Here is a 25,129-nt window from a genome sequence, read left to right on the forward strand (position 1 = left end):
GTGTGTTGGAATGGCTGTTTTACTAAGTGCCTGGCTGGCTACATGATTTGTGACTTTACTACATCCCAGTTTAAAATAAAAATTTCAGCGTCAGGGTGGGGCAAAAGTAGGTTTACAGTTATGAGTACATGAAACAAGTTATTCTTGTATAATTCACTATTGTTATTTTCCATAAGAACAACTGTAAACCTACTTTTGCCCTACTCTGCACATGCTACTCTTGAATGGAAATAAAACAGGACTTTCAGTTTGCTTCACCTTGCCATCTTTAGAATTTCCAGCATGAAATCATGAGACAATTCAAATATTAAAACCATTTTATTGAATGAAAAAAACATACATTTGTGCAGTAAAATATCAATAAGGCCCTAAAACCAAAGGCAGAAAATACACAATTATGTTGTGATAGGTTCTCAGTAATGCAGTTCATGCTTTTTATAGAATGTGTTGGCAGTGTTCAGAACACAACATAAACACAAGTCCCAAAAAATAATATAATTCATTGTGAAATTATACGTGTAACCTTATCCACCAGACTATTTTTTATCCCAGACCAATTATGACTTCTCATCTTGCCTAGGTAAAAATAAAATTCATTATTTAAGGCTGTAACTTTTCTCCATCAGCTTGGCTTAAAAAAAAAATAGTAAGCTTGCAAAATTTTTTGCTGTTAGTTTTGATTAAAGTGTACTTTTTGTATTTGGGGAAAATACACTGTCATTTTAGGGGTGTCTTTTTCCATGTTCAGTCATTTACAAATACGTCTTTGATTTCAAATTGATTCTTTCTATAGAGCTAGAAAATCACTCGCACTAACACAGGATTATGAAGAAGACTGTCCTTTGTTTTTTAAATGGTAGGTTTGGTTACATATTGATTGAGTTATGTTACTCACGTTCGGTAATTCACACACTGAAGGTTTTTTTGTTTGTTTTTAACCTAAAACTACTAGCTTTGTGGAGACAAGGTCAAGTGGAGGAAGGACTATGATGTACACATTCACCCACATATTAATTATTCAGCAGGGCCTTAGATTAGCCACTGTTAGTGCAGGAAACACTAGCATTTGGCAGACAGGAAGAGGGAAACTCAGGCCCATAAAATCATGTAGACTTGGTTTTAAGATAAGTCATCCCTATTTGTTTCTATGCTAAAAATACAATCTTACAAATATTGTAATAGCTACAAAAGTCTAGTGGAGAATTATTGAAATTTTTTGAGTAATTAATTTAACATGACAAAGAGAAAGCTTAGACAGTAGCCAAGTATTTGAACTTAATACATGTTTTCAAAAATAAAATTCTGAATTAACAGGATAAAAATGTTAAAAAGGAATAACTTGCAAGTCTGCTGCATACCTTTACTAACATATATCAATGTAATTTCAGGGCCTTCTCCAGAAGCAAAGGGAGTTGGAAACTAATCTCATGCCTTTAGCTGCCAATCAAGAAGAATTTTAGTTCTTCGTTTTAAATGTAGAAAAATCAAATCCTTCACATTTGATTTGTCTTCCAAATTATAAAATGTCCTTATCACTTAACTATTTTTACAAATAGTCTAGGTTTACTTTTTAGATGCTTATTTAAAAATTGTATATTATGTAATAAAATGCTGTATATGTGTATATATATATAATTTTTCAACAATAAAACAGACACCTTTGTAAAAGTTTAGTAGTAATAAGAAGCATGTTTCTGCTCTTTCACCATCTGGGTATTTAAGTCCTATAAAAACACTTTCCTACTTACCTTAAACACAGTCTGGAGTTTCTGATCTGTTAGTAATGTTCTTCCACACATTTTATGTATACCTTATTAACTGAAATACCACTTATGTATTTTAATATACAAAAAGATTTAAAAGGGTAGAAACTCTTCCAAGTTGTTTTGAGGTGCCAAAGGAAAGTCTGATTTAATATATCCCAACATTACTAAAATAACTGAAATTCAGTTTAGGCTCACATGGTAATTTTCTCCAAATCCTATTTTTATGACTCTTTGCATTAGTAATGGAGAGGCAGTTATTGGCAATAGATGAGGGTTTAAAATTTACCTCCACCACATATTTTATCTGAGTTTAAAGTTTTTAGTCTAGCATTTAAGTACTTACCACCTCAAAAATATACTTCTTTTCTAAGACTGCCAATTTAAAAATTTATAGCAAACGGTTTGTTCCAAATTGTCCAATGCCTTTAATAAATTTATATTTTGAAATATGAAATTGAATTTGGGTAAGTCAAGGGCCACACAAGCATTGAAAATTGTAATTATCAAGTGCTCTAAAATAACAGGTTGACCAGAATTTTAACATGGCTAAGCCTGAAGATAAAAAAATAATGCTGCCTGGTATTAAGGCCTAAGTCCTATGTACACAGTTTATTTACTAAAAGAAACTGCACTGTTAGATAAATCTTGAGGTATTGAGCCAAAATCTTGTATTTATTAATATCACTGGCTTATACCTATGTAAAAAACACTATACAAAAAGCTTAAATGAAAATAAATACAATAGTTGATAGGTCATTTCAGCAAAAGTAGCTGGTATCATCTAACATTAGAGAAGTAAAGCCATTGCTGTCTACTATCCTTTTGCAAACGTCTAGTTTTATATATAAAACAGACTTCAATCTGAAGCCAAAGTACAGGTGATATACAAATGTAAAACTTAAAAAGTGCCAACATTAGATAATTCAAGTACAATATATGTTAAAAATATATATTTATTTCAATTTTCATATGCTTCAACTGTTACAGGCCATCATGATTTAAATAAGAGGGGAAAAATTTTTGAGAAAGGACAGAAACCTTTTGTTTCTAGAGAATGAAATATAAATTGTTAATTCACTTTTAAGAAACAGAAAAAGTCCGTAACAACTTATGTAAAAAAAAGTTACTATCATTATTTCTCTTTTAAATATGGCCTGGAAAATCACTTCTCCCCCAAGCTTTCAGTATAAGCAGATAAAAAGTAATTTTCACTTTCTTGAGACTGACTTGATGAAAGGGCATATGGTGTCCCCAAAAATGTCTGGTGAGTGAGAACATTAAAATGACTACAGTGATGGGACATACTTAATTGACTTTGATAAACCTGAAAGTTGCTATATGAATCTTGTTCAGCTGAACTGCTGTTCTGTCCTTCAGAGCTTACATCAATAAAAGCTCTTTCTTCAGAATCAATCTGATAAGTCTTATCTTCTAATAAACTTTTTTGCACGTCAAGAGACGACTGCAACTCAATTTGAATATTCTTTTTTTGATCTGTTCCACGTGATCCTTTGGTCTCTTTCGCCAAAATTTCTGAATGAAAATTGCTGTACACTTCTATTTGTGAGATTTCATCTCCTGAATCCAGAGACATATCCTCTTCATCCTTTTCATCGTTTTCTAAAAGAGCTACATTTAAAAAACAAAAAGTCCTCCTCTATTGAAATACACAATTTGTTTAAGTTTTAAAATTATACACTACTCACACAATATAATGCGTCAGGGTCTGCAAGTCCACAATCCCTTAAAGCTTGGTCTTCTGCCACAAGTTCACTTAGTCACAACACTCACACTAGGTGTGAATGTCCAGATAATCCGATGCTAAAAGCTTCTGCGAAATGTGTTCACGTTTAATGTTGGGAAATCCCAACTCCCAGCTCCAAAGGGGTTAATGTCAAAACAGCATCTAAAGTTATACGGTAATTCAGTATTTGACAAGACAAATACAAAATAAAAATTCTGACATCTAGCTTCACTGGATTACTACTAAACTGGTTTGATCTCTGCTTTTCATCAAAAACAAAAGTACATCTTTCATTTCACATAAAAAACCTGGAATCAAAGCAGAGGCCATCTCACAAAACTAAAGCTATGGATATCCCTACTATTTTGTATTAAATTACTTTGTACACCTGGGGAGATTTAGTAACCTGAAGCCAAATCCCCATATCTGGTGTCCTCTTTTAAAAATTGTAACCCCTCTGCTGACAACAGCAGACAATAAAGCTTACAATACCCTCAAAGACAGAATGCCTACTGTATAATATGCAGTCCACAGAAACACTAGCAGTTTGTATTGACTACAGTATAAAATGAGATTTGGGGTATGCTAAGTATAAAAATGATGAATTCCTTAAAACACTTCCCCTGAAGCTGTTATGCACCAAAGTGAGTCATTTTTAAATAGGTACTTCATTATATGAAAATGGCAAAACCATTCCTCTTTTTCTGTCTGCCTTAAAGAAAATGAAAACTACTAAAAAGTTACCTGACTGCGACTCAAGATTCTCATTAGCACCAAGCAATGGAAGGTTTTCTTCTGTGACTGAGTTGTGATAGCCCACAAGATTTTTAAAGTTTTGCATAAAGTCTTCAGCAGATGCAACTACTATTCCATTATCTGTATAACTGGAGGACATCTGGATATTTTTTTCTAAATTAAAAAGAAAATGTTTTGAATATAAAATACTAGAAAAGGTACATAGACAAATGATAATGCCTGCCCCCAGCTCTCACAAAACATTGCTACCTTTTCAGAATCATAGCTTAACAGCCAATACCCATTACAGCCCCACAAAATCCTTTTGTCCACATTCCTATATTCATAGTAGAAAACGTCACACCATTGCTTACCTGTTAAAAAGACTATGTGTCGTTGCTGTATGTTCTGAGCCTGAAGTCTGATAAGACAGTCAAATTCTGGAGCATTTCGAGTTTGCGAATCACAATTGTGGTATGACAAAATTTCAACCAGATGTTTCTTCTGATAGACATTCAGAAGTGTCAGCAGACTTAGGGCTTTAGCATTCAATCTGTAAAATTACGTAGTTCAGTATCTAGATCTACATTTCTAAAATTTATTGTGGAAGTTTTTGCTTTAAAACCATAGTTTCTAACTTGGGGCAACTAATGATAACTGCACTGCTTAGCCCACTGCCTGCTGTAGGGGTGCTTCTTAGGAGAAAGGGATAGCAGTGATTGTGCAACCCACCAGTAAGTCCAGGGGCTTTCTCTGGGTGCAAAGTTTGAGGACCAGCTATTTAGTGTAACTAAAATCTCAACCCAGTCATTTACTTTCTAAGTAACAAATTACAGTTCTCTTTGGCTTCCCCAATTTAGAACTTTAATGAAGGACATAAATAGACAAAAAATAATAAATCCTTCCCTTCAAATAATACATAGCTCTCAGCTATTTCTACATCTCCAGGCTCAAGGCAACAAGTGGTAAAAATTACTATTGTCAAGAAGACCATGGTAATAACTTTGTACAAGTTAAAACTTTAGGCCTCAGTAGTGTTATCTGTTATATAAAGATAAGATTTGAAGCTAAAACAAGTTTTTTAAAAAGTGAATTACTACTAAAAATTAAATGCTTTAAAATTATTTAAGCCTGAATTAGTGTGTGCCATAGAATGTCAATAGGTATTAGAAAAAAATCGTTTGTGGTCTAAGTTTAGGAAATGCTTAACTACAGAATTCTTAACTATAGAGTTTCTCAGATCCTTAAATGTATGAATACAATGTATGGACTCTCTAGTAGTACAATACAGTATCCCAAACTCATCTGATTACATAATTATTTGTGGAGCCTCTCAAAGTAATTGCTGCTCCAAGCTTCACACTTTGAAAAGTGACTTCAGGCATGTTAAAAATCACCTATTTACATAAATGAATGTCCTAATAACCACAAATCCCCTAATCATGTTGAGATTAATCCTTGTGTGATGCTACTAAATTAGCTACCTAAGGTAGCCATCAAATGGGAGAGAGCCTGATCTTGTTGACATACACAGTTCAGTAAAAATATAATGTTGATTATTCCATTATTATTCAAAATGCTTGAGTAGCAAAGATAAAACCAATTTTATTTATATACATAATTAGAACTTAAGCAGACTTCTACCTAAAAACACTATCACTTGCAAACAGGCTACAATAATTCAGTATCACACTCCCTTATGACTAGCTAAGGACATATGTGAAAACTGAACAGCATCCATAATCTATAAACAGAGAAATGCAGAAACTTTGTGAATACATACAAAAAAATGTTACATCAACAACCATTATAGTTATTTTTGAAATCTTACCTGCCCAGTTCCTTTAGTTTTTTCTGAAATTTACAGTGGACTTTCCATTGCCATTTTCCTTCTGGAGTACTAAGTTCTTCGAGGAATGTCAAAAAATTTTTAAGGTTCTCTGTTAAAGATAATTAACTTAACTTTAAATTCAATAAACAGCAATCGCCCAAATTTAATTATGGAAGAAGTATATGGTGATATTGTGTAGGAACACCTACATTCCTATGTACTTTTCTTTCTCTTTTTTTCCTCTAAAGGAGACATCTATATATTCTCTTTTAGGTCTAAGAACATTATATCTATACATTATAAAAAATATGTTGATAATAAACCAGAAGTGATCCGAATGCAGTAGGAGTAGAGAGCCTTGCTTTACACCAAATTTAGAGGCAATTATTTGTAAAGACTTCTAAGAATGGGAAATTTGTGGTAAAAAGCTCAAGAAAATGATAGAAATGTAGTATCTGTGATTAGCTGAACAGACAATACATTAAAAAGCATGAGTGAGTTATCACTGAGGAAAACCTAAAACAGAAGTTATATGCTCGAAAGAATGCATAAATCTTACCAACTGTGATAACTTCTGGATTTAAAATAGATTCATCAGACACAATAAAACCTCCAGACACGAATAGTTCATTGTACGTATGATTTTTAACATCATCCAGACTATCAACACCAGCAAAACTAACGCAGGGGAGCTTCTTTAAAGTCACCAAGCCAGGTACCTGTATAAATACCAAAATATAAACAGAAGTAAGGACAAAGGAATGAACTGACTCAAATGTGAAGTAATCTATATGGAAAGTCTAACAAAATACACTATGGCTAACCTATATTAGTATGTTGCCTCTGGAAAGCCAAGCACTAAATAATATTCCCAACATTATTTCCAAATATATAAACTAACACTTATGTAATGGGTACCTACCATGAACAGAGCACTAAGGAAAAGGCACAATAGAGCTGAAAACACAGAATGAAAAATACTAACTGGTCTGGCCCTGTGAGTAGTCAGAATTCAGATGATGGCAAGAACCTATGTACTGAACAGTCAGGAAAGGCTTCAAAGGGCAGTAGGATTTGAGATAGGCTTGTAAAACTCGATGATGGGGTACCTCCAAATTCAAGGAAAAGCAGGACCAATTTGGCAAAGGGGGTGCAAACAGGTTTTACCTGGGACTTTGTATAAGATGACAACATATAAAGAAGGTCAGCAGACCCACTGGCATTCAAGAAGTCAATATTCTTAGTCTTGACTATTTTTGAGTGATATGGAAAGTCTGTGATATGCCTCCATTTAAAATTTTGCAGGGGTAGAAACTTGATTCTCACCAGCTAATTCACAAAGGGTCATTTAGGTCTCAAGCCCTAAATGTCCAAACCCTGAAATTTTATCTTCTTGAAGGCTTATGAGGATATTTTAAAAAACAAACACTTCAGTCTCAAATACAGATTTTATAGTAAGGCTGTTTTTATAACCAAAATTAATAGTAAATTTGACTTAATAGTCTACCTTGTGAATGAAACCTGCAATGTCTTCATTTTGAATAATAATTAATAGTTTATCTAATTTTGATCTTCTTTCCAAAAACTGTTCTGGATGACATTCTGTATTGCCTAACTTGATAAGATATTCCTGTTGAAAAAAAGTATATCAACATTAAAAAGCATTTTTACAAAAAATTCATTTAGTACTAAAATGCAAGATAAACTGATAAACATAAGCTTAAACTAGATTTAGGGACCCCAGGATCAAATCTGCTTTTCTTCTTATTGAATCTCAAGCTCAGCGCTTAGTCACAGTCACAATGTTACAAAATGCTATGCAATCAAAGCCAAGTAAATTCCAGTGTAGGATAAAAGAAAGAAGCACAAGAACAATGGATTGGTCTCAATTCTTAACCCTGCTCCACTGCTTATTCTGGGAAACCCAGAGCTCAGCCCAATCATTAACCATTTCCTTATCCCCATTTCCTTTTCTTTCAAAGCAGGCCAGGCCCTTGGTTATTTGCAGCAATGTTACTGGTATATTCCTTTAGAATTACAACCCAGTTTCCCAAATACTGTAGTTCATTTAATTCACAACAGCCTCCAAATCATTCATAAGGAGCTTCAATATATACAATGGTATTCACAGACTATAATTAGCCACATTTGTCAAGTTACACCTTCAAGCAAAATACTCTTCCATCTAATACCTTCCTCCATGCTGATGACATGGTACTCTTTCAAATGACACAAGGTTGTATAGTCCAAGCAGAGTTTTCTTTGCTTGCTGGTGGAATACTGAACTCTGAAGCAAACTATAGGATCCTGGAGGTTACATTCCTCATTTCACAGACACAGATGCAGATTAATTTTCTCAAGGGTGGCACAGCTGGTTAGATAAGCGTAAAATCTAAACCCAACTTGCCTCACAGTCTACTGATCTGTCAAGAGCTGTCTGTGTCACACCCCAAGAGGATGTTTCTGTGTACCCCCAAACTAAAGCAGCATACACTGCGCTGTTTGATTCTGACCTAACCTGTAAAGCTTGTGGGAAGACCTAAGAGTAGCTTACAAGCTTACAGTCAGGTAATGAATAGATAATTTACTGTCTGTCAGGCTTGCTTGTAATTTTTGTTTTTTTTACATTAAGAAGCTTTAAATCAGAGTTCATTTTAGATCAGTTTAACTCATTCAATAACAGATCAGCTTGACTCCAGAAATACTTGAGAAGTTTAAAATTATATTCATAAAGTTTTTATTCTTTGTAACATTTTTTCTGGAAACTTTCCAATGAATATTGATTAAAAGAATTAAAGTTCCAATCTGACTTCCTATCAGATTTGTAAACACAACGCCTTCTTCCCCTAAACAACAGAAATATAATTTATTCCATGTCAAAATGAATTAAAAGTACCATTCATAAGTAAATGTATTTCTTGTTACAATCAGTTTTAAAATGTGGTGGAAGGAGGAGGAATAATGCTGAGCACACTGGGACTTGTGCCCATCCTATTTTCTCATCTAGCCCCACAACAACATGCAGCTATGCCCCAAAGAGTGCAATGCTTGAGCACTAGTTGGGGGTGGAAAAAAATATAGAAATCTACATTCAATCATACAAGGCAAAATGTAACCAAGGAATTCCTAGTAAGTCTGGTTTCACTCTTCCTGAGAAACCACAAGGGATTAAAAGACAGACTGAGCACTATGCCTCCTTCATTTCCATGCTTTTCTGTTCTCATGGGTACACCACATGAAACATGCTGACATCAATGTGAAATCCCCAAATTGACAAAGGCTCAGGACATATCAGTAACATGGTGTTTCTAGGCCACTCTGGGATAATAAGCCAACTTTTTATAGTTTCTTATGCTTCCACTTAAAAAACAATCAGAACCTCATCATGGTAAGTAAATTCCAGAAGTGGGATTGGGCATTTATTTTAAAATCTAAGGTATTCCCTTAAGAAATAAAATCCAGTAGCTCAGTGAATACTAATTGGTTAATATTAAAACCATATAACAGTTTGGATATAGTATTATAATTTATATACCTATTATTACAAATGTTATAGGCATCTAACCCTGTATACACAAATGTTATAGATATCTAACACTATATACATGCATTTTTTACAACTAGAAAACACTCATCTACTCTGTAGCTTCAGTAGAAAAAATTATATACCTTGCAGTGGAAAATCTTTCAGGATTGGGGAGTCTTTCAGGATCATAGTATTTTTTGATCAATACAAGGGAGCACCCCAAACAAAACAATTTATTTATTTAAAAAATGTGTATTTACTCTTAAAAACAAATCCTTACATGTTTAAACTTCAGTCACCTTCGAAGTATTCTCCATCTGATGCAATACACCTATCAAGATGTTTTTTCTACCATTCAAAACAAGTCCCTGAAATTGTCAACCTTGATGCTTTTGAGTTCTGCCATTTTTTGTTTCACCTCTTCCACATCAGCAAAACATTTCCCTTCAATGACTGTTTTCATCCAGGGAAACAAAGAAAAGTCACTCAGGGTGACAGCAGGTGAATAGGGAGGGTGGAGCATAGGGATCATGCCAGTTTTCTTTGGTCAAAAAATTGCCGAACACACAGCGTGGTGTGGGCAGGTGTGCTTGTAAATCATCCATCATGAAATGGGCAAAAGCATTAAGAGTCTTCAAAAATAATTCACTAAAGCACAACACAGCCTCTTACAACACCACCACCTGGTACACTGATACAGATGGATTCCTCAAACACTCACCTAGCTTGGGAAGCCTGTACTACAAGGGGCTTGCCCTCCAGAAAATAATTCGAGTTTTGGGGTGAACCTGATATGAGAAGGTATCAAGAAAAACCGAAATATATTATCATTAGGTTATCCCTGGACAGTTTCATTTTTCTAGTTGACTGATAAACCCCGTGAGGTAAACACTGACAACTTCCTTCACCCCTCTGTATCTTTCCCTTCCCTTCATTAAAAACCCAAATACGAAACATTTAAAATCTCTGAATCAACAGTTTAAAGGTATTTGCAGTATGTAGCAATGATCTTTAAAATAACTCTATAAAACAAGATTCTAAATTCTAAGCTACTTACATCATAGTTTTTATTTAATTGAACTTAGCCTTTTATTCTACTCTGCATTAAATTATGAAACTATTTTAAATATTCCTTTTTATAGAGGTCAGACTCAATATGACTTTATACAGCATGACTAATACAGCATGACTATTACCTTTTCATTTAGTTACCTTTATTTCTTTACAGAGCACGCTCTCTTCTTCTTCATGAATATAAAATTTCACAGTATTTTTCTGGACATCTTTCATGATTTTAACTAAACTGTTAAATACTTCAGGTTCTAACTTGCTTATAAAATTTGAAAGAGCTGGTTGGGCAGAAATGTTTACATCACTGGGTGATTTTGCTGCTTCTTTTTCTTCTGGTTCCTGGGCAGTATGATCAGGTACAGTATGATCAGAAGTCACCATTATCTCCATGGCATGGTGTGGCTGGATCACTTCTACTTCAGTTAAACCCAAAGTTGAAGAATGCTGACCATTAGAGTTGATGTCTTTCAAAGTATCACCACAAAGTGGTTCAAGGAGGTGTTTATTGTTAAAGTCACTTGAGGAAACTGGTATGACATGTCTTCCTAGAGGATTCAATGCTATCTTAGTACCAGAACCATTAAGACCAACTGGTGGCAAATTCCCACCCTTTGTTGATGCTTTGATAATGATAGTACTTAGTTTCTCATGCAAGCCATCTACAAACTCCTGTACACTAGCTTTAGGAGTCTTAGAATATATGAACTCAGAAAGTCGTTTCATTTTCTTTTGTGTTGAAAAGATAGGTGTAGAAATTCTACTGACATATGAAACATTCTTTTGCTTCAAAATCTCTTCTATCTTCCTAGAAAAGAGATTGTATTCTCCTAACACTGTCCTCTCTGTGGTTTCACTCACTGCAGGCGGCTCTGCTGCTGGCACACACTGCTCCTCCACCTTCACCACCTGACCTGTCAACACGCCATCCTCAGTGGTGCCCTTTAGTGTGTCTGTAAATGGAGAGGATGGAAACTGGTAATCAGAAGTTCTCTGTCTACTTATTACCCGGGGGTCGTTAGGAAAGGCCTCGTGCGGTGGCAGATACACCAGTTGTTCTTCTGGTGATTTCATACCTATATAGGAAGAGTGTATTATTATAAGAGTAATTAAAAGCATAAAATTTGAAAAAATAAACTTATAAGTGAGAAAAAATGTCAGGTCAAGTCTATATTTACAACTAATCATGCTATGTAGAATAAAAATCTCAAATAATGGTCTGAACAGGGCCAATTTGGATCAATACAAACTAAGTACTTTGCTTATTTCTGCTCCCCTGCCCTCCTCTGTCTGACTTCAATAGACATGTTTTAATCAAAATGGTCAGCTGCAACAGCTTACTCAACCCCTATGTGCTTTGCCAAGTAATGTCTACTACAGTGATATAGTTTTAACGTGAAAATTTACGTGTAAGGCAATCAAAACAATTCCAAACTGAAATGATGTGGGAATAACTGCCAAGAGTTGCATTCACAATGTAAGGATAATTTTATCTGTTTTTGGTTTTATGAGGTTGCTTAGTGGATTTCCTACAAATGTTAGGGATTTCAATTTATCAAGGAAAAACTCAGTAATATAGGAAAAAAACATATTTCAAAGATGCAATAAGTAACAGTTTTAATAGGGCTTTCCTAGGTAGTTTTATTTTGTTTCAAAATAATTCCAAGAGAAAGCATAATAGCTAAGAACCCATTTGAGATAAAGAGGCCATTCAGCTAGCTGATGCTAACAGAACTATTTAACTTTTGACTACTGACAACTAACTCAACCCATAAGATCATATTCCCTCTCTGCCCACAAATCCTGTATTTAAATAATATATTTTTGAAATTATATTTCAAAACAGGTACCCTAAACCCTTTTTTATAAGACAAAGAGGAAATGTGTTTTAACAACCATTTAATATTAGGAAAAGAAAAAAATTGTGATTTTTGCCTAGAGATTGATATATTATACAATTTTATCCTTTAAAAAAGCTACTAATTTTAACAAACTGCTATTCTAGTATATGAAATGATACCTCTAAGTCAGAAAGTCCAGGTATTAGTTTTCAAAACTACAGTACTTTAAAGATGTAGTGAATTCCCTATTCACCCAGGTGTAACAGAATGCCCTCTTCACACAAAATTCAGTTTTGATTTTCCCCACATTCACACATTTCTAAAGGTTTAAACAGCCTCAGCAGCAGTCAGCTTGTAACATTTCTCTACCAACCCCAGTGGTTACCATGAACTATTGTAACAATTAACTACTGCAAAGGCACCAGTCAGAAGGTTTAGAAGACCACAGCAGGTCTGTAGGTGGAAGAAGGGGAGCAAAATAGCCAATACCATGGTAAGAATTACAACAGTATGAACTGATAGAAAATCAAGTTCTATAAAATAACTCAGGAATACTGAATATCCTTCTTAAATTTTTTTAAATTTTTTTTCAATATATTTTATTGATTATGCTATTACAGTTGTCCCATTTCCCCCTTCACTCCCCTCCACCCTGTACACCCTCTCCCACCTATAATATATCCCCCCCTTTAGTCATGTCCATGTGTCATACTTATACGTTCTTTAGCTTCTACATTTCCCATACTATTCTTTCCCTCCCCCTATCTATTTTCAACCTACAATCTATGCTACTTATTCTCTGTACCTTTTCCCCCCCTCTCCTCCTCCCACTCCCCTGTTGCTAACCCTCTATGTGATCTCCATTTCTGTGGTTCTGTTCCTGTTCTAGTTGTTTGCTTAGTTTCTTTTGGTTTTGCTTTAGGTGTGGTTGTTAATAATTGTGAGTTTGCTGTCCTTTTACTATGTATGGTTTAAATTTCAATATAAAGTTTAGCATATATAAAATATTTGGGCTAACAGAAGACTTACTTTTTGAAGTATTTTTGTACTTCTTGAATTATGTACCATGTCAAATGTCTGATTTAAGTTAAAAAAATTTATTTTATCTCATAAAACAAATGGGTTGAGGAGAGGACCACCTGTAATTTAAAAACTTCTTGCTCCCAAATACTTGCTCCCAGAATTTACAGCTATACTTGATACCAATAAAGTTATTTCTGAAGAGCTACGGATAAAGGGAATTTTAAAATATGAAATATAACTTAAATCCACCTGGGGAATTCCTTATACTAAAAAACCCAAACTAAATCCATTTTAGAAATGCAAATGATCACCTAATTTTATTTTGCACAAATTTCTTACACATTTTAATACTGACTTTATTTTAAAAATGTTTTCACCAATAAATGATTTAAAGGAACACATGCCAATATCCATAATAATGCATGTTTTCTACTGTCATTCAAGGACTGCAGTACTTTGACTTTTAAGTGAAAAGGTAGCAGTGAGTTCGCTCAAGGCAGCATCATTCAGATATTTATACTTTCAGTCACAAAATATCCAGATGGTATGTCAATGCTGAGGGAGCATTTTGAAGCGTAAATAAGATACCTGCTCCTCCCAATGAGAAAGAATTACTGATTTCTCCTACTGAGAATTTGCTGACACAAAACACAGGTGAATCCCAGACATAACATGAAGATCCAAATACAAAAGGACATGTTAGGTTCCATTTATCTTAAATTCCAGGACAGGTAAAACTACTGTATCGTGAAAGAAGAAGTCAGATTTAGTGGTTACTATGAGGAGCAGAGAGAGCACCAACTAGGAAAATGCAGAAGAAAATCTTGCATGCTAGAAGTGTTCTACATGTTGATCTGGGTGATGTCACATAACTGCAAACATGTGGAAATTCATTGAGCTATATACTAAAATTTGTGCACTTTTCCCTGTCATATATTTGTTGTCAAGTTTTCCTAGGAGACATAATAGCTTTCTTCGAGAAAATCTTTTAAGTCTTTTGAATTAAAAAAAAAAAAAAAAGAAATAACCATAAAGATCTACTAAAATTCAAAGGCCATTTAGCTTTCCTTCCAAACTAAAAAAAAAATAACACCACTTAAGATTTCTGAAAGAGTCAAATCAACAAAATGGAAACAAATAAAAAAGACCCACCACCAAACTAAGCGAGCAAAAAATGGCTATGATCATGCAGGAATATTGAATTGACTGAGCTCAGACAAAAGACTCTTTTAGGCACACACTGCAAGTAGCTAATCATTACTATCTGTAATGTTTCTGGAATTCAAAAGTTTCCTAATCTTTGTTAGAAGAAGAATTGGGTAAAAATATTCAAGATTAGGAATAATGTACCTAAAAGATAAATGGCCTCACCTCCAAGTGTTTACGAGAAAATTGTTTTTAAAGATAAATTGGACTTTATTAAAATCTTCAGCTACTTTGAAGAACATTGTTAAGAAAATGAAAAGACAAGTTACAGACTGGGAGAAAATATTCACAATACATATTTCACAAAGACTTGTATCCAGACTATAAAGATTTTTCACCAATCAATAAATCCAATTAGAAAATAAACAAAATACTTAAACAGATGCTTAACCGAAGAAGAGATGCCATTAGCATAAATTTAAGAGAAATTTGAAGACTGCTTCTCTCAGAATATCCTACAGAAATGGATTAAGAAAAACACTCTGGTCTTCCCAAGTCATCATCAGATATACGGTGAAGAAAATGTGATCTCTACCAATATCTAGTGGCTTCTTTGAACACATTCTTAATATAAGAATTTTGATACAAATCAATTAATAATATAATACAAATATGATATTATCCAAACCTTCTGTAATTCACAAAACTTAAACTGACACCCTACTGATGAAAGGCTAGAAACACCAAGTAGCAATTCTGAATAAGGGCACAGTGGGAAGAAAAGCAAAGTGAGCCTTCTCACCTGGTGTTTGTTTCTCACCATGTTTCCTTAGCTGGTCTTCTGGGCTTCTTGCATTCCCTCCTGACAGAAAGCACCCGTTAGATTTACAGAGACTCTTCAGGTATTGGTGATACACATTTAGCACCTTTGAGACAACGCAAAATGCTAACAAACCCAAGAATTCCTTCTTTTGCCTAAAATAATCCTGAGGGATCATTCAGATATGGGAAGTTGCTTCCCTTTTTTATTCAGTTGATGACAGAATATCAAACACCGAGATACTGTGCCTTCAAATGGTTCTGAACATCAACTATAAATGTGTCCAAATGAGGAATGGTTAGGATAATCATTATAAACCAATTACTTCCTTATTCATTTTCTCCCACTCAAAGTGACACCTCCAGCTCCTAAGTGATAACCAGCTGCCTCTCTACCATCACATTTACACCTCTTGCCCTCTCTAGTAAGGTACTACATAGAGAATGGTGCTGAATGAAGTCCACGGAGATTCATCAAAGTTTTAGCAAATCTTCTCAGAGTCCTTGGTGGTTTCAGTAGCTTCTAGGTCTCAAGTCAGTCTATTATTATTATTTTTTTTTAGGAAAAATCTGTTTTTCTTTTCTTTTTAAAGGTTAAATAAAGGTCTAGGAATGGAAAAGATGTGCCCTGGAAATATTTCCAAAATGCTTAGCTAAAAAGATGAATAAGAACTTAGAATATTAAGAGTATGTAAATGTACAGGTGTATGTTTTTATGTGTCTGCACAAAGAAATCAGAATACTTCAAAATGATCTTTCAACATCTGCTATCTATTCTTATCCCATGGTTCAATAAGCTTTCTAGGATATTTGCATTTGACCATTTCAGGACATCCTCCACAATGATCTAATTTCTCTATCCAACATTAAGAAATCATATTTCTTTCAAATAGATGAACCTCAAAATGACCACTTCTTAGAAAACAGCTATAGAGAAGCTTATAATTGAAGTACATAGCATTGTCTATCCAAGATCATCATTTCATCTCTGTAACTATCTCACCTCATTAAAAACTATTTCTGCCAGCAATTTTCATTTGGAAGTCTGCATGCTAAACTCCATATGGTGAATAAGTATGTTTTAAATCCCTACTTTTAATAGGGTTTTTTGCAGATATTTGCTGATGCTGACCAAGAACAGCAACACTCTATGATGAACATTACATTGCTCAAAATAAGACACTGAACATGTCAGAGCCAAGTTAAGATGAAGCCCCTATAGTGACCCAAGAGCGAAATTTAGAAAAGTTGAAACCCTTCAGGAAACTGTTCCCTAAGTAAAACCAAGCAAACCTAATTCCCAGTACAGTACACTTGTTCTTACCTGTAATTGGAATCAATTTCCAATGTATTTCAGTCTCTTCAACATCATTTGACTTAGATTGTTTATGGAATCCATGTTCAATGGGAATAGTGGGACACAAACTGCAATCTTCAAAATTATTCATGCTAATTAAATTTGGATCCTAAAAATTAGAAGACATATTCAATAGCTTTCTTTTCAATTTTAATGTCAAAAATAACTTTTTTTCACAGCAAAAACATAGAAAATTTGTCAAATCAACATGGTAAAGTGATAATACTCTAGCTTCAAATTATAACATGCTATTTTCCTTCAAAACATAATTTGATGTTGATTTTAGAGCAGAGGTTGGTAAACTTTTCTGGTAAAGCTCCAAGTATTTTAGGCTTTGCAGGCCATATACTCAGATACTCAACTCTGCCACTGTAGTGCAAAAGCAGCCATAGGCAATACAAATGGGCATGGCTGTGTTCCAAAAAAAACTTTAGTTACAAACATAGGCAGGGGGCTGGGTTTGGCCTATGCCCCCATCAACTCAATTTAGAGTACTAAATATGTTAGGAAATGTTAACAATATAGGTTAGTTTCCTCAGTGCCTACTTTACACACCTCTCTAAATGAGCCTCATGACATCATCCTCCCCCTAAAATATCTGAAAACTATCTGGACAAAGCCTAGAGACATGCATATATGACTTTTATTCCAAGGCAGGGAGGAGAAAATAAATGAGAGAGTAAATTAGAAATAAGGTTTAGGAATATGGTGCCCTCCTGGTATTGTTTCTCAATTATGCAGCCACTTCTTGGGGGAAGATAAGGCTGCTTCTAAGATAGACATCAGTACTCTAAACACATGAACTGGATGCTCTGTCAAGCAAGACTGAGTGTCACTTCAGTGGTAATCCTAAAGGCCACTCATTTTCCATTCCTATTTGAAAAATACAAAGTACCTAGCCTTGTTTGTAAAACTAGTGCACTGACTTTAGTGACTTTATCTGCTTCACCTATAGGTTATGGTACTTCTAACAGAAAGCCAATGGTTTAAGAATTCAACTTTATTATGAAATGCTGTGGAATTAACTCCCAATAAGCCACTTCTGAAAAACAGACTGTAGCCTTAACTTTATCACAACAGGTAAAACTTACACTATACATAAACCTATAAACAAAAAGGAAAACAACTACTCTGTACTTATCTCTTTGTAAAAAGGAGTAACTTAGAAATACTGTCCTGGACATTTTTATTGAAATGTATATTTTATTTCTTTTTAAAAAGGAGAAAAGTCACTGAAGCACATTTTTCTCTTTCACACACATTCACAAAAGCAAACAATATAATCAAAAGATATAGGCTTACTTCTTTCAAATGTAATTTATGATCAGTGCCTACTTCACTGGTAGAAACAGCAACATGATACTTTATAGATGACTTATCAACTTCTGGCAGTGGGCTCTGAGTACCCTTAAAATGTGCATTTTCAATTTTTTTGCAAGTAGGTTGCTCATATTCTTTCTTATCTGGGTTAGAACTTAAGTCATATTCATCATGCTTTTGCCTCAGCTCTTCATAGGCACCATCGGTGCTCAATCCTAAGGCTTTGTTGACTGTGTCTGTGAGGGATGCATCAGAATGGCGTGCATTTGCTAGTGTTTCTGATAGCCAATTAAACAGCCTATGGATGTCAGAAACGCCCGAGTTAGAGGTATCCTGCTGCTGCTGTCTCAAGTCAGCATCATGCCCAAGTGAGCCAACAGGCTGTGAAGACTCTGAAGGGAAAAGAGAAAGAAAAGTCATCTCTTAAAGTAGAGTTTGGAAGGCTAGTATAATAATTTAAAACTCAAACATAACTAAAAATTAATTATCTTGACCTGGCCAGGGTGGCTCAGTTGGTTAGAGCATCATACCACAAACCATGGAGTAGAGGGTTCGACTTTCGGTCAGAGCACATGCCTAAGTTGCAGGTTCGGTCTCCAGTCAGGGTGGGTATGAGAGGCAACCAATTGATGTTTCTCTATCACATCAATGTTTCTGTCCCTCTCTCTCCCTCCCATCCCCTCTCTCTAAAATAAATGAGCATGTCCCCAGTGGGGATTAATACAAAATAATAATAAAAAGTAAAAATTATTTATTATAACACATCTGTGGGCAGGAACTCAATCAAAACACCAGCTTAGGTTTTACATGTATATCCATCCATTACTTTACAAATGTAACTGGTTCTAAACTTTTGCACATAAGTCAACATCCCCATTAAATGAAAACTTATTTATATAATTTTAAAACTATTAATAGAGATGAGCTCAAACATCAAGTTGGTAACATGGATATTAATAACCATACTATAGTTACCTTGAAATCTACCACCAAAATTCTGAAGTCAACCAAATGCTTGACAACAGATAAAATATCTGTTGCTATTTTGCAAGATATGCAGATTACACTAAAATCTATTATAGAGAACTCATGACTTAAAGAGTTCTATCGCCTTTATAGCTATTACATTTTGTCTTTAAGATACTGTCTGACATTCTTTTCGTCTAAGCCTTATCTCAACTGACTAGATTGTCAGGATTTACAAGGTAGGGTATAGGTAGGGTATAATGTACCACAGTAAAAATAAAACAAAACATCAAAGAAAAGCATACTGTATAATTCTAATCACACATACTTATGCAGCAAGCAAAACTAATCAAGAGAGACAGAAAACAGATCAGTAGTGGGGTAAGACTAAGCTACAAAGGAATACAAGGCAACTTTTGGGCGTAATAAAAATGTTCTATATATTGGAGTGGTGGTAATATAGCTATCAAAACTCATCGAACTGTGCAATGGGTACATTGTATATAAATCATATCTCAAAAAAAAGTAGATGTTAAAGGGGATAGGGAAAATAGGATATCTCATAAAATGATTGGGTTCATCACCAAATCATGATCAAGGTATTTTAGAAGTTAGAGTATAACCTTTAAATCTCTACTTTTAGAAATCAGAAATAAACTGTGCAAAATACTACAAAGAAACAAGTGAGAAACATCTAGAAATGCAACTGTGATTGTAGTAGACTGTTCTGTGTGGCGTGGGCCCAGCTCCCACTGGGAGATGCATAGGACCCAGGACCCATGCCCACGGATAGTTTCTCCTGTAGGGAATCAGGCCTGCAATGTACCTAAGCCACTATGAGTCTTGCTTTTTGCTAAAACTCACCCTGAATTGAGGACATTTACTATAAAGCAACTTCCTAAAATCCATGCTAAACCTTCCAAGGATGAGTGTAACTGGTTCAACTACTCTTGCCTTTTCATTTGCAAATATTCCTCTTCTGTGATGTGATTAGCAGCACTGGCTCCTTTGTTTTCTGTATAAGGTAACCACCTCAAGGGAGCCTGTGCATAGTTAATGAGGACCTTCTTGTAATGTGCCCAGTTAAAACAATAAAAGCTCATTGAAGCAAGGGTTGAGGCTTTTATTCCCCTTGAGAGAAAAGCCATGCAGTCCCTGTTCCTCCACCAGATTCAGTAATCTGCGTGAATGTCTTATTTCATCCATAATGATGCAGACCCCAGAAGCCGGGGTCCGAACCACTGATGATCACTAATTCTAGTTTAATGCATCGACAAGACCCCTCTCCCTGATCCATTTCTCCTTTAGTCTATTACAGTAATTAGCATGGCTTCCCCACCATTTTAATTATTGACAAAGCCTGAATTTTCACCCATAAATATTTTTTCGTATGTATAAAATCAGTCTATTATTAGCTAAAACAGCATCAGAATTTAATTACCTTGCCTATTATGTGCTCAGTGGTAGGAAATACAGTCAGATTTAGGAACAATGCTTTGTAGAGTCAGTCAGAACTGAGTTCAATCATGGATTAGTGAACTACATAACTTTATATAAAGTTATTTAACTTAGATGATTTTCTGATCTGTTTAGCATTCAAGAACTAAATGAGTCCATATATGAAAAGCACCTAGCACATAGTAAGTACTTAATTCTCAAGACACACATGAACAGTGTAAGATAGTACAGATCAGAGTCAATAGGTTCAGCACACAGCAGAAATCCAGCATAATAAAGGAGATAAAAACCATCAAGGAGAACAACAACCAGAAATATATTCTAGGGGGATGTAACTGCAAAGATACGAGACTTCAGAGAAATTAAAGATGCTTCAATAAATAGAAAGAGAAGGACTAATCACAACATATTCTGAGAAACATGAACTTTAACTGAGGAGCATGTGAAGGAAGATTGGGAAACAGCTATTCAGGTTCAATGTGGCCAGTCTATAACAAAGCCTTTGAATACAGAAGCTGAGATTTGTAGAAAATTAGCAAAGCAACATTGAGAAGAACATGTACTGAAGTGAGTGACAGAAGCCAGGAAGGCCATCCATCCAGGTGATAAGAACACAGGCAAAGATGAAAACATTGAAAAGAAAAAGACAAGATCCTGGTGCCGAAAACAGCACTGTCAAATAAAACTTTCTGCAATGATGCAAATGTTCTCTATTTGTGCTGTTCAATACAGTGGTGTACCTACTATAACACAGGAAATGAATTTTTATTTCATTTTAATTAATTTAAACTTCCTGCACTATCCAATATGGCAGCCACTAGCCACATTATTTAAGATCTACCTAATTAATAAGAACAGCAGCAGCATCACAAAATGTAGATCATGACATCAAAGTTCCCTGAATGTAAAGAAGCATATTCCATTACTATGGACTAGCAGTTTAAGATAATAAAAATCTACATAAAAAATATTTTAAATTACTTGTAATATTGAAACACAGACTTAAAAGAAAGGCCTCCTGTTTCATTTGTCAACTAGAACAAAAAAAGCAATGAAAACTAGAAAAAAAGAAAAAGGAAAACATACTGCTGGATTCCTAGGGTGGAAAAGAGTATGTGTATGCTTCTAAGAAATTTGATTTTAAAAGCTCAGATTTCTTTCATTAAGCAACTTCCCACTCCCAACCACAATATTCTATGTTGTACTTTTCCAATTATAAAATTGAAGGAATACAAAAGGATAATCCAATTAGTAGGATAAAAGCTGAGCATACTTTTTTTGTTTTTTAAGCTACACAATTCAGAACTCTGATGTGCTAGGGCAGAAGTTGGCAAATATCTTCTGTGAAGGACCAGACAGTAAATATTTTAGGCTCTGTGGGCCACAGAGTCTCTGTGCCAACTCTGCCATTATAGAGTGAAAGCAGCTACATGTACACATAAATGAACAGATATGGCCGTATTTCAGTACAACTTTCTCTACAAAAATAAAACAGGGTGGACTGGCTTTTCAGGTTGTAATTTGCAGACCTCCATATTAGAAGAAAGGACAGAACTACTTTACTATATTTTTGGTTATTGTTTTTGTACTATATAAGAGCAATCTGATATTTTTACCTTCATAAAGATGGCAATTTTCAGATAAATTACTGGTTTTGGCGAGCTTTCTCATATTTTCAGGTAGATCCTCAAGCTTCCTCTTCAAGACAGTTTTGCTTCTCATATCTTCTGTGTCTGAGTCCCCACCCACATTTTTTTTCCTACACTGAATCAAATCAATCAATTCTTTGACTCTATCCTTATCATAATCCAAAGAGTGAGATGACTTCTGCTTTCCAGGTTTAATAGTCTCACCCCTTGAGTTACTTCGTTTTCCAAATTTCTTTTTTGTGCCATTCATTTCTTCATGGCCTTCATAATCTGAAAGTTGACTGAACTGTTGAAGTTTTCTATTATCATCAAACAACTCTTTTAACTTACAAATAGGTAACTGATACATTTCAGGCCGAAAAATATAGGTATGCAAACAATCATCAATATGGGATTTATTTTTTGGAGCTGGGTATAAGAATTTTTTATCATCTAATCGTGAATCATATGGAAACATAATGAACTCTCGTTTACCTGAACCAAAACCTCGCTTAAAAAATTCAGTTACATACTTTTCAACACCAGAATGAAAATTTATAGTATTTATAGTTTTGAATTCCTTTCGACACCGAATCAAAGCAAACTGTAAAAACTGAGTTATTTTTAATACATCTGGCATGCTCTCATGTCTCTCCTGTGGTGCTACATTGGTTGAACCTTTTTGTGCTGTAAACAAGCAAAAAAGGAAGCCATGTTAGTAATCAAGAAACTAATCAAATATGGATCTACATATTGTCAAATAAATGTAACATTCATGCATTAATGGTGAACCAAACTAATTTGTACCTAATACATATATGTAACATAGAAATATATGAATCACATGTTTTTAAGTACTGCGAACTAAAACGAGCCAATGAGAAACTAAAACAAAAGAAATTATAGAATATACTTTTAAATGGAAAAACACCCACTCATTAAAGATCTCATCTCCTATTGTTGCTAGACCTTTCAACCCATGGCAAGTAAAATATAAGGAGAATTAAAGAAGCAGGGCAAGATCTGAGGCTCCTAGCAAGACAATCCTACAAAGGATAGCAATGGCATTCTTTCCTGTTATAACTTCACTTCACATGAAATTTCTATCTCCATAAGGAGACACGTAGGCAAAAATGCTACAATTGAGAATCTCATTCTTAATCTAACAGTGAAACCCTTTAGTAGGAACTTTACCTTAATACAGCATTAAAGTTAGTTCTTAGAAATGATGAGAAGCAAATTTTCTCTAACATCAGTATAATGTTAAGAGAAATTCTGAATGGCCTAATATTTAACCCAGTATGTGATGCTTTTATAGTTGCTAAAATCTGAATACAAAAATGAACTAAGCTAAAAAATAATCACACCATATTTTATAAAACCCTTAGAAAACATAAGCTACTGTATTATAACAATTACAATGGACATTTATTTAGTAAAACAAATTTTTCATAGTAAGAAAAAGAAATCAAGTTATATAATTTATGTTCTATATCGCTAATAGCTCTTATCACCACCTATATCTCCCAAAACATGATGGGATCCTAGTAAGACAAAATACTTAGGGAATTATCTGTAAATTTTCAATGTAGGTATCTATTAAGACTGGATTTAGATAGTCAAAGAACTTACAAGTAACTATGCCTCTAGGTTCTTGAAATAGAAACAAAGCATGCAGAACTCGAGACTTGGTAGTCTGATGTTCTATAAAAAACAGAAGCCAAATTCATTAGCAATGTGTTTCAATTAAAATGTTAAAAAAATTTTTTTTTAATTAAAGAGATTACCTACCATATGGAGAAACCATTTGATAAGGAGAGAGAAGAAAAAGGTATCCTCGGTCTCCCAAAGGTTTAACAAGAACCTGCATTTGGGAAAGAAGTTTAATCTGTTTTATTATTAATAACCATAGGGCAGACACAGCAGTTTCTGCTAATTATAACAATCAGTTCCTGATCATCTTTAGGAAAAATATTGCTACTTAATTGTTAAAAAACCTCTTTTCCAACTATGCTGATTAACAGAATTTTAATCGAATAAAAAATTCCTTAGTTTTCATAACTTAAGTAAGAAAATTCCCCTTATTTAATGTGTAACCAACTTGTTGGTTTTTCCTTGAAGCTAAAATATAAGGACCAAACTTCAAATAATTTCCTCAGCAATTCAAAAGATAAGTTAATTGCAAAGGCAGTGTGCTGGACATTAGAAATATGACACAAGTATGACACAAATGCTGCCTTTAAGAATTCAGGCTAATCTCAAATGAAATGTGTTGCTGTAATCTAATTCTTCACATATTTAATTAACATCTTTCACACCTAAGGTCATTTGCCTTGCCAGATTTCAAAGATAATTTCAAAGATATGCAACACAAGATACTTGACTGCAAATAGTTTATAATTGGGTGGACAGAGTAACACAGGAGAAATATCAATAATTAGATTAAGACAGATAAATTCTCAAAAAGATTTACAAAGCAACATGAAGGGGAAAAAATACAGCTGGTTTATGATCAGAAAAGATACTGAAAGAATGTAGAAGGTCAATTTTGAAGGATGGGTACTGTGCCAAGATCCTGAGCTTGTGAGAAGGACGTTTCAATAGAGGCGACATTATGAACAAAGGCAGAGTTATAATATGATAGACAGTTTGCATGTATCAGAGTACTTATGACTGGCAAAAGGGTGAGGACTAGAACAACTGCATAAAACAAGTCCACAAAAAAAGATCCTGGGCTAAATTATTAAAAGGCAAGAATGGCAGGTTAGCCAGGAATATGCTGGAAAGTATATACCCTTTTGAACTAGAATGTTTCCTTAAAAACAAAACAAAACAAAAATCTTGACAGCACTATGAGGAGGGGAAAAGAAAGAAATCAATGTAAAAAGAACTCAAACTCAG

General features: G+C 34.3%; 2 protein-coding genes across 11 annotated transcripts in view; one reads left to right on the forward strand and one right to left on the reverse strand.

Moving 5' to 3' along the window:
* CCDC66 (coiled-coil domain containing 66) overlaps positions 1-1,523 on the forward strand; it is a 60,970-nt gene extending 59,447 nt beyond the window's left edge. For all 7 annotated transcript variants that reach the window (XM_045832354.1, XM_045832355.1, XM_045832358.1 and 4 more), the window contains one exon: positions 1,389-1,523. In XM_045832354.1, the coding sequence (XP_045688310.1) occupies positions 1,389-1,460 (72 nt within the window). In that variant the 3' untranslated portion in view covers positions 1,461-1,523. The remainder of the gene's footprint in view (positions 1-1,388) is intronic.
* Positions 300-25,129, reverse strand: part of TASOR (transcription activation suppressor) — a 54,830-nt gene continuing 30,000 nt past the window's right edge. The window contains exons 12-24 of one of the 4 annotated variants that reach the window (XM_045832350.1): positions 24,020-24,092; positions 23,861-23,932; positions 22,217-22,915; positions 18,159-18,568; positions 16,824-16,965; positions 15,483-15,542; positions 10,815-11,623; positions 7,584-7,706; positions 6,636-6,795; positions 6,077-6,185; positions 4,620-4,798; positions 4,255-4,419; positions 300-3,395 (exon numbers count right to left, since the gene is read on the reverse strand). In XM_045832350.1, coding sequence (XP_045688306.1) covers positions 2,929-3,395; positions 4,255-4,419; positions 4,620-4,798; positions 6,077-6,185; positions 6,636-6,795; positions 7,584-7,706; positions 10,815-11,623; positions 15,483-15,542; positions 16,824-16,965; positions 18,159-18,568; positions 22,217-22,915; positions 23,861-23,932; positions 24,020-24,092 — 3,468 coding nt within the window. In that variant the 3' untranslated portion in view covers positions 300-2,928. Of the gene's footprint in view, positions 3,673-4,254; positions 4,420-4,619; positions 4,799-6,076; positions 6,186-6,635; positions 6,796-7,583; positions 7,707-10,814; positions 11,747-15,482; positions 15,543-16,823; positions 16,966-18,158; positions 18,569-22,216; positions 22,916-23,860; positions 23,933-24,019; positions 24,093-25,129 lie in introns of all 4 variants that reach the window. The other 3 variants (XM_045832349.1, XM_045832352.1, XM_045832351.1) reach the window with 3 other exon arrangements.

The sequence above is a fragment of the Phyllostomus hastatus genome, unplaced genomic scaffold (assembly GCF_019186645.2).
Source record: "Phyllostomus hastatus isolate PE091 unplaced genomic scaffold, TTU_PhHast_1.1 phas_contig_16, whole genome shotgun sequence".
NCBI classification, from domain to species: Eukaryota; Metazoa; Chordata; class Mammalia; order Chiroptera; family Phyllostomidae; genus Phyllostomus; species Phyllostomus hastatus.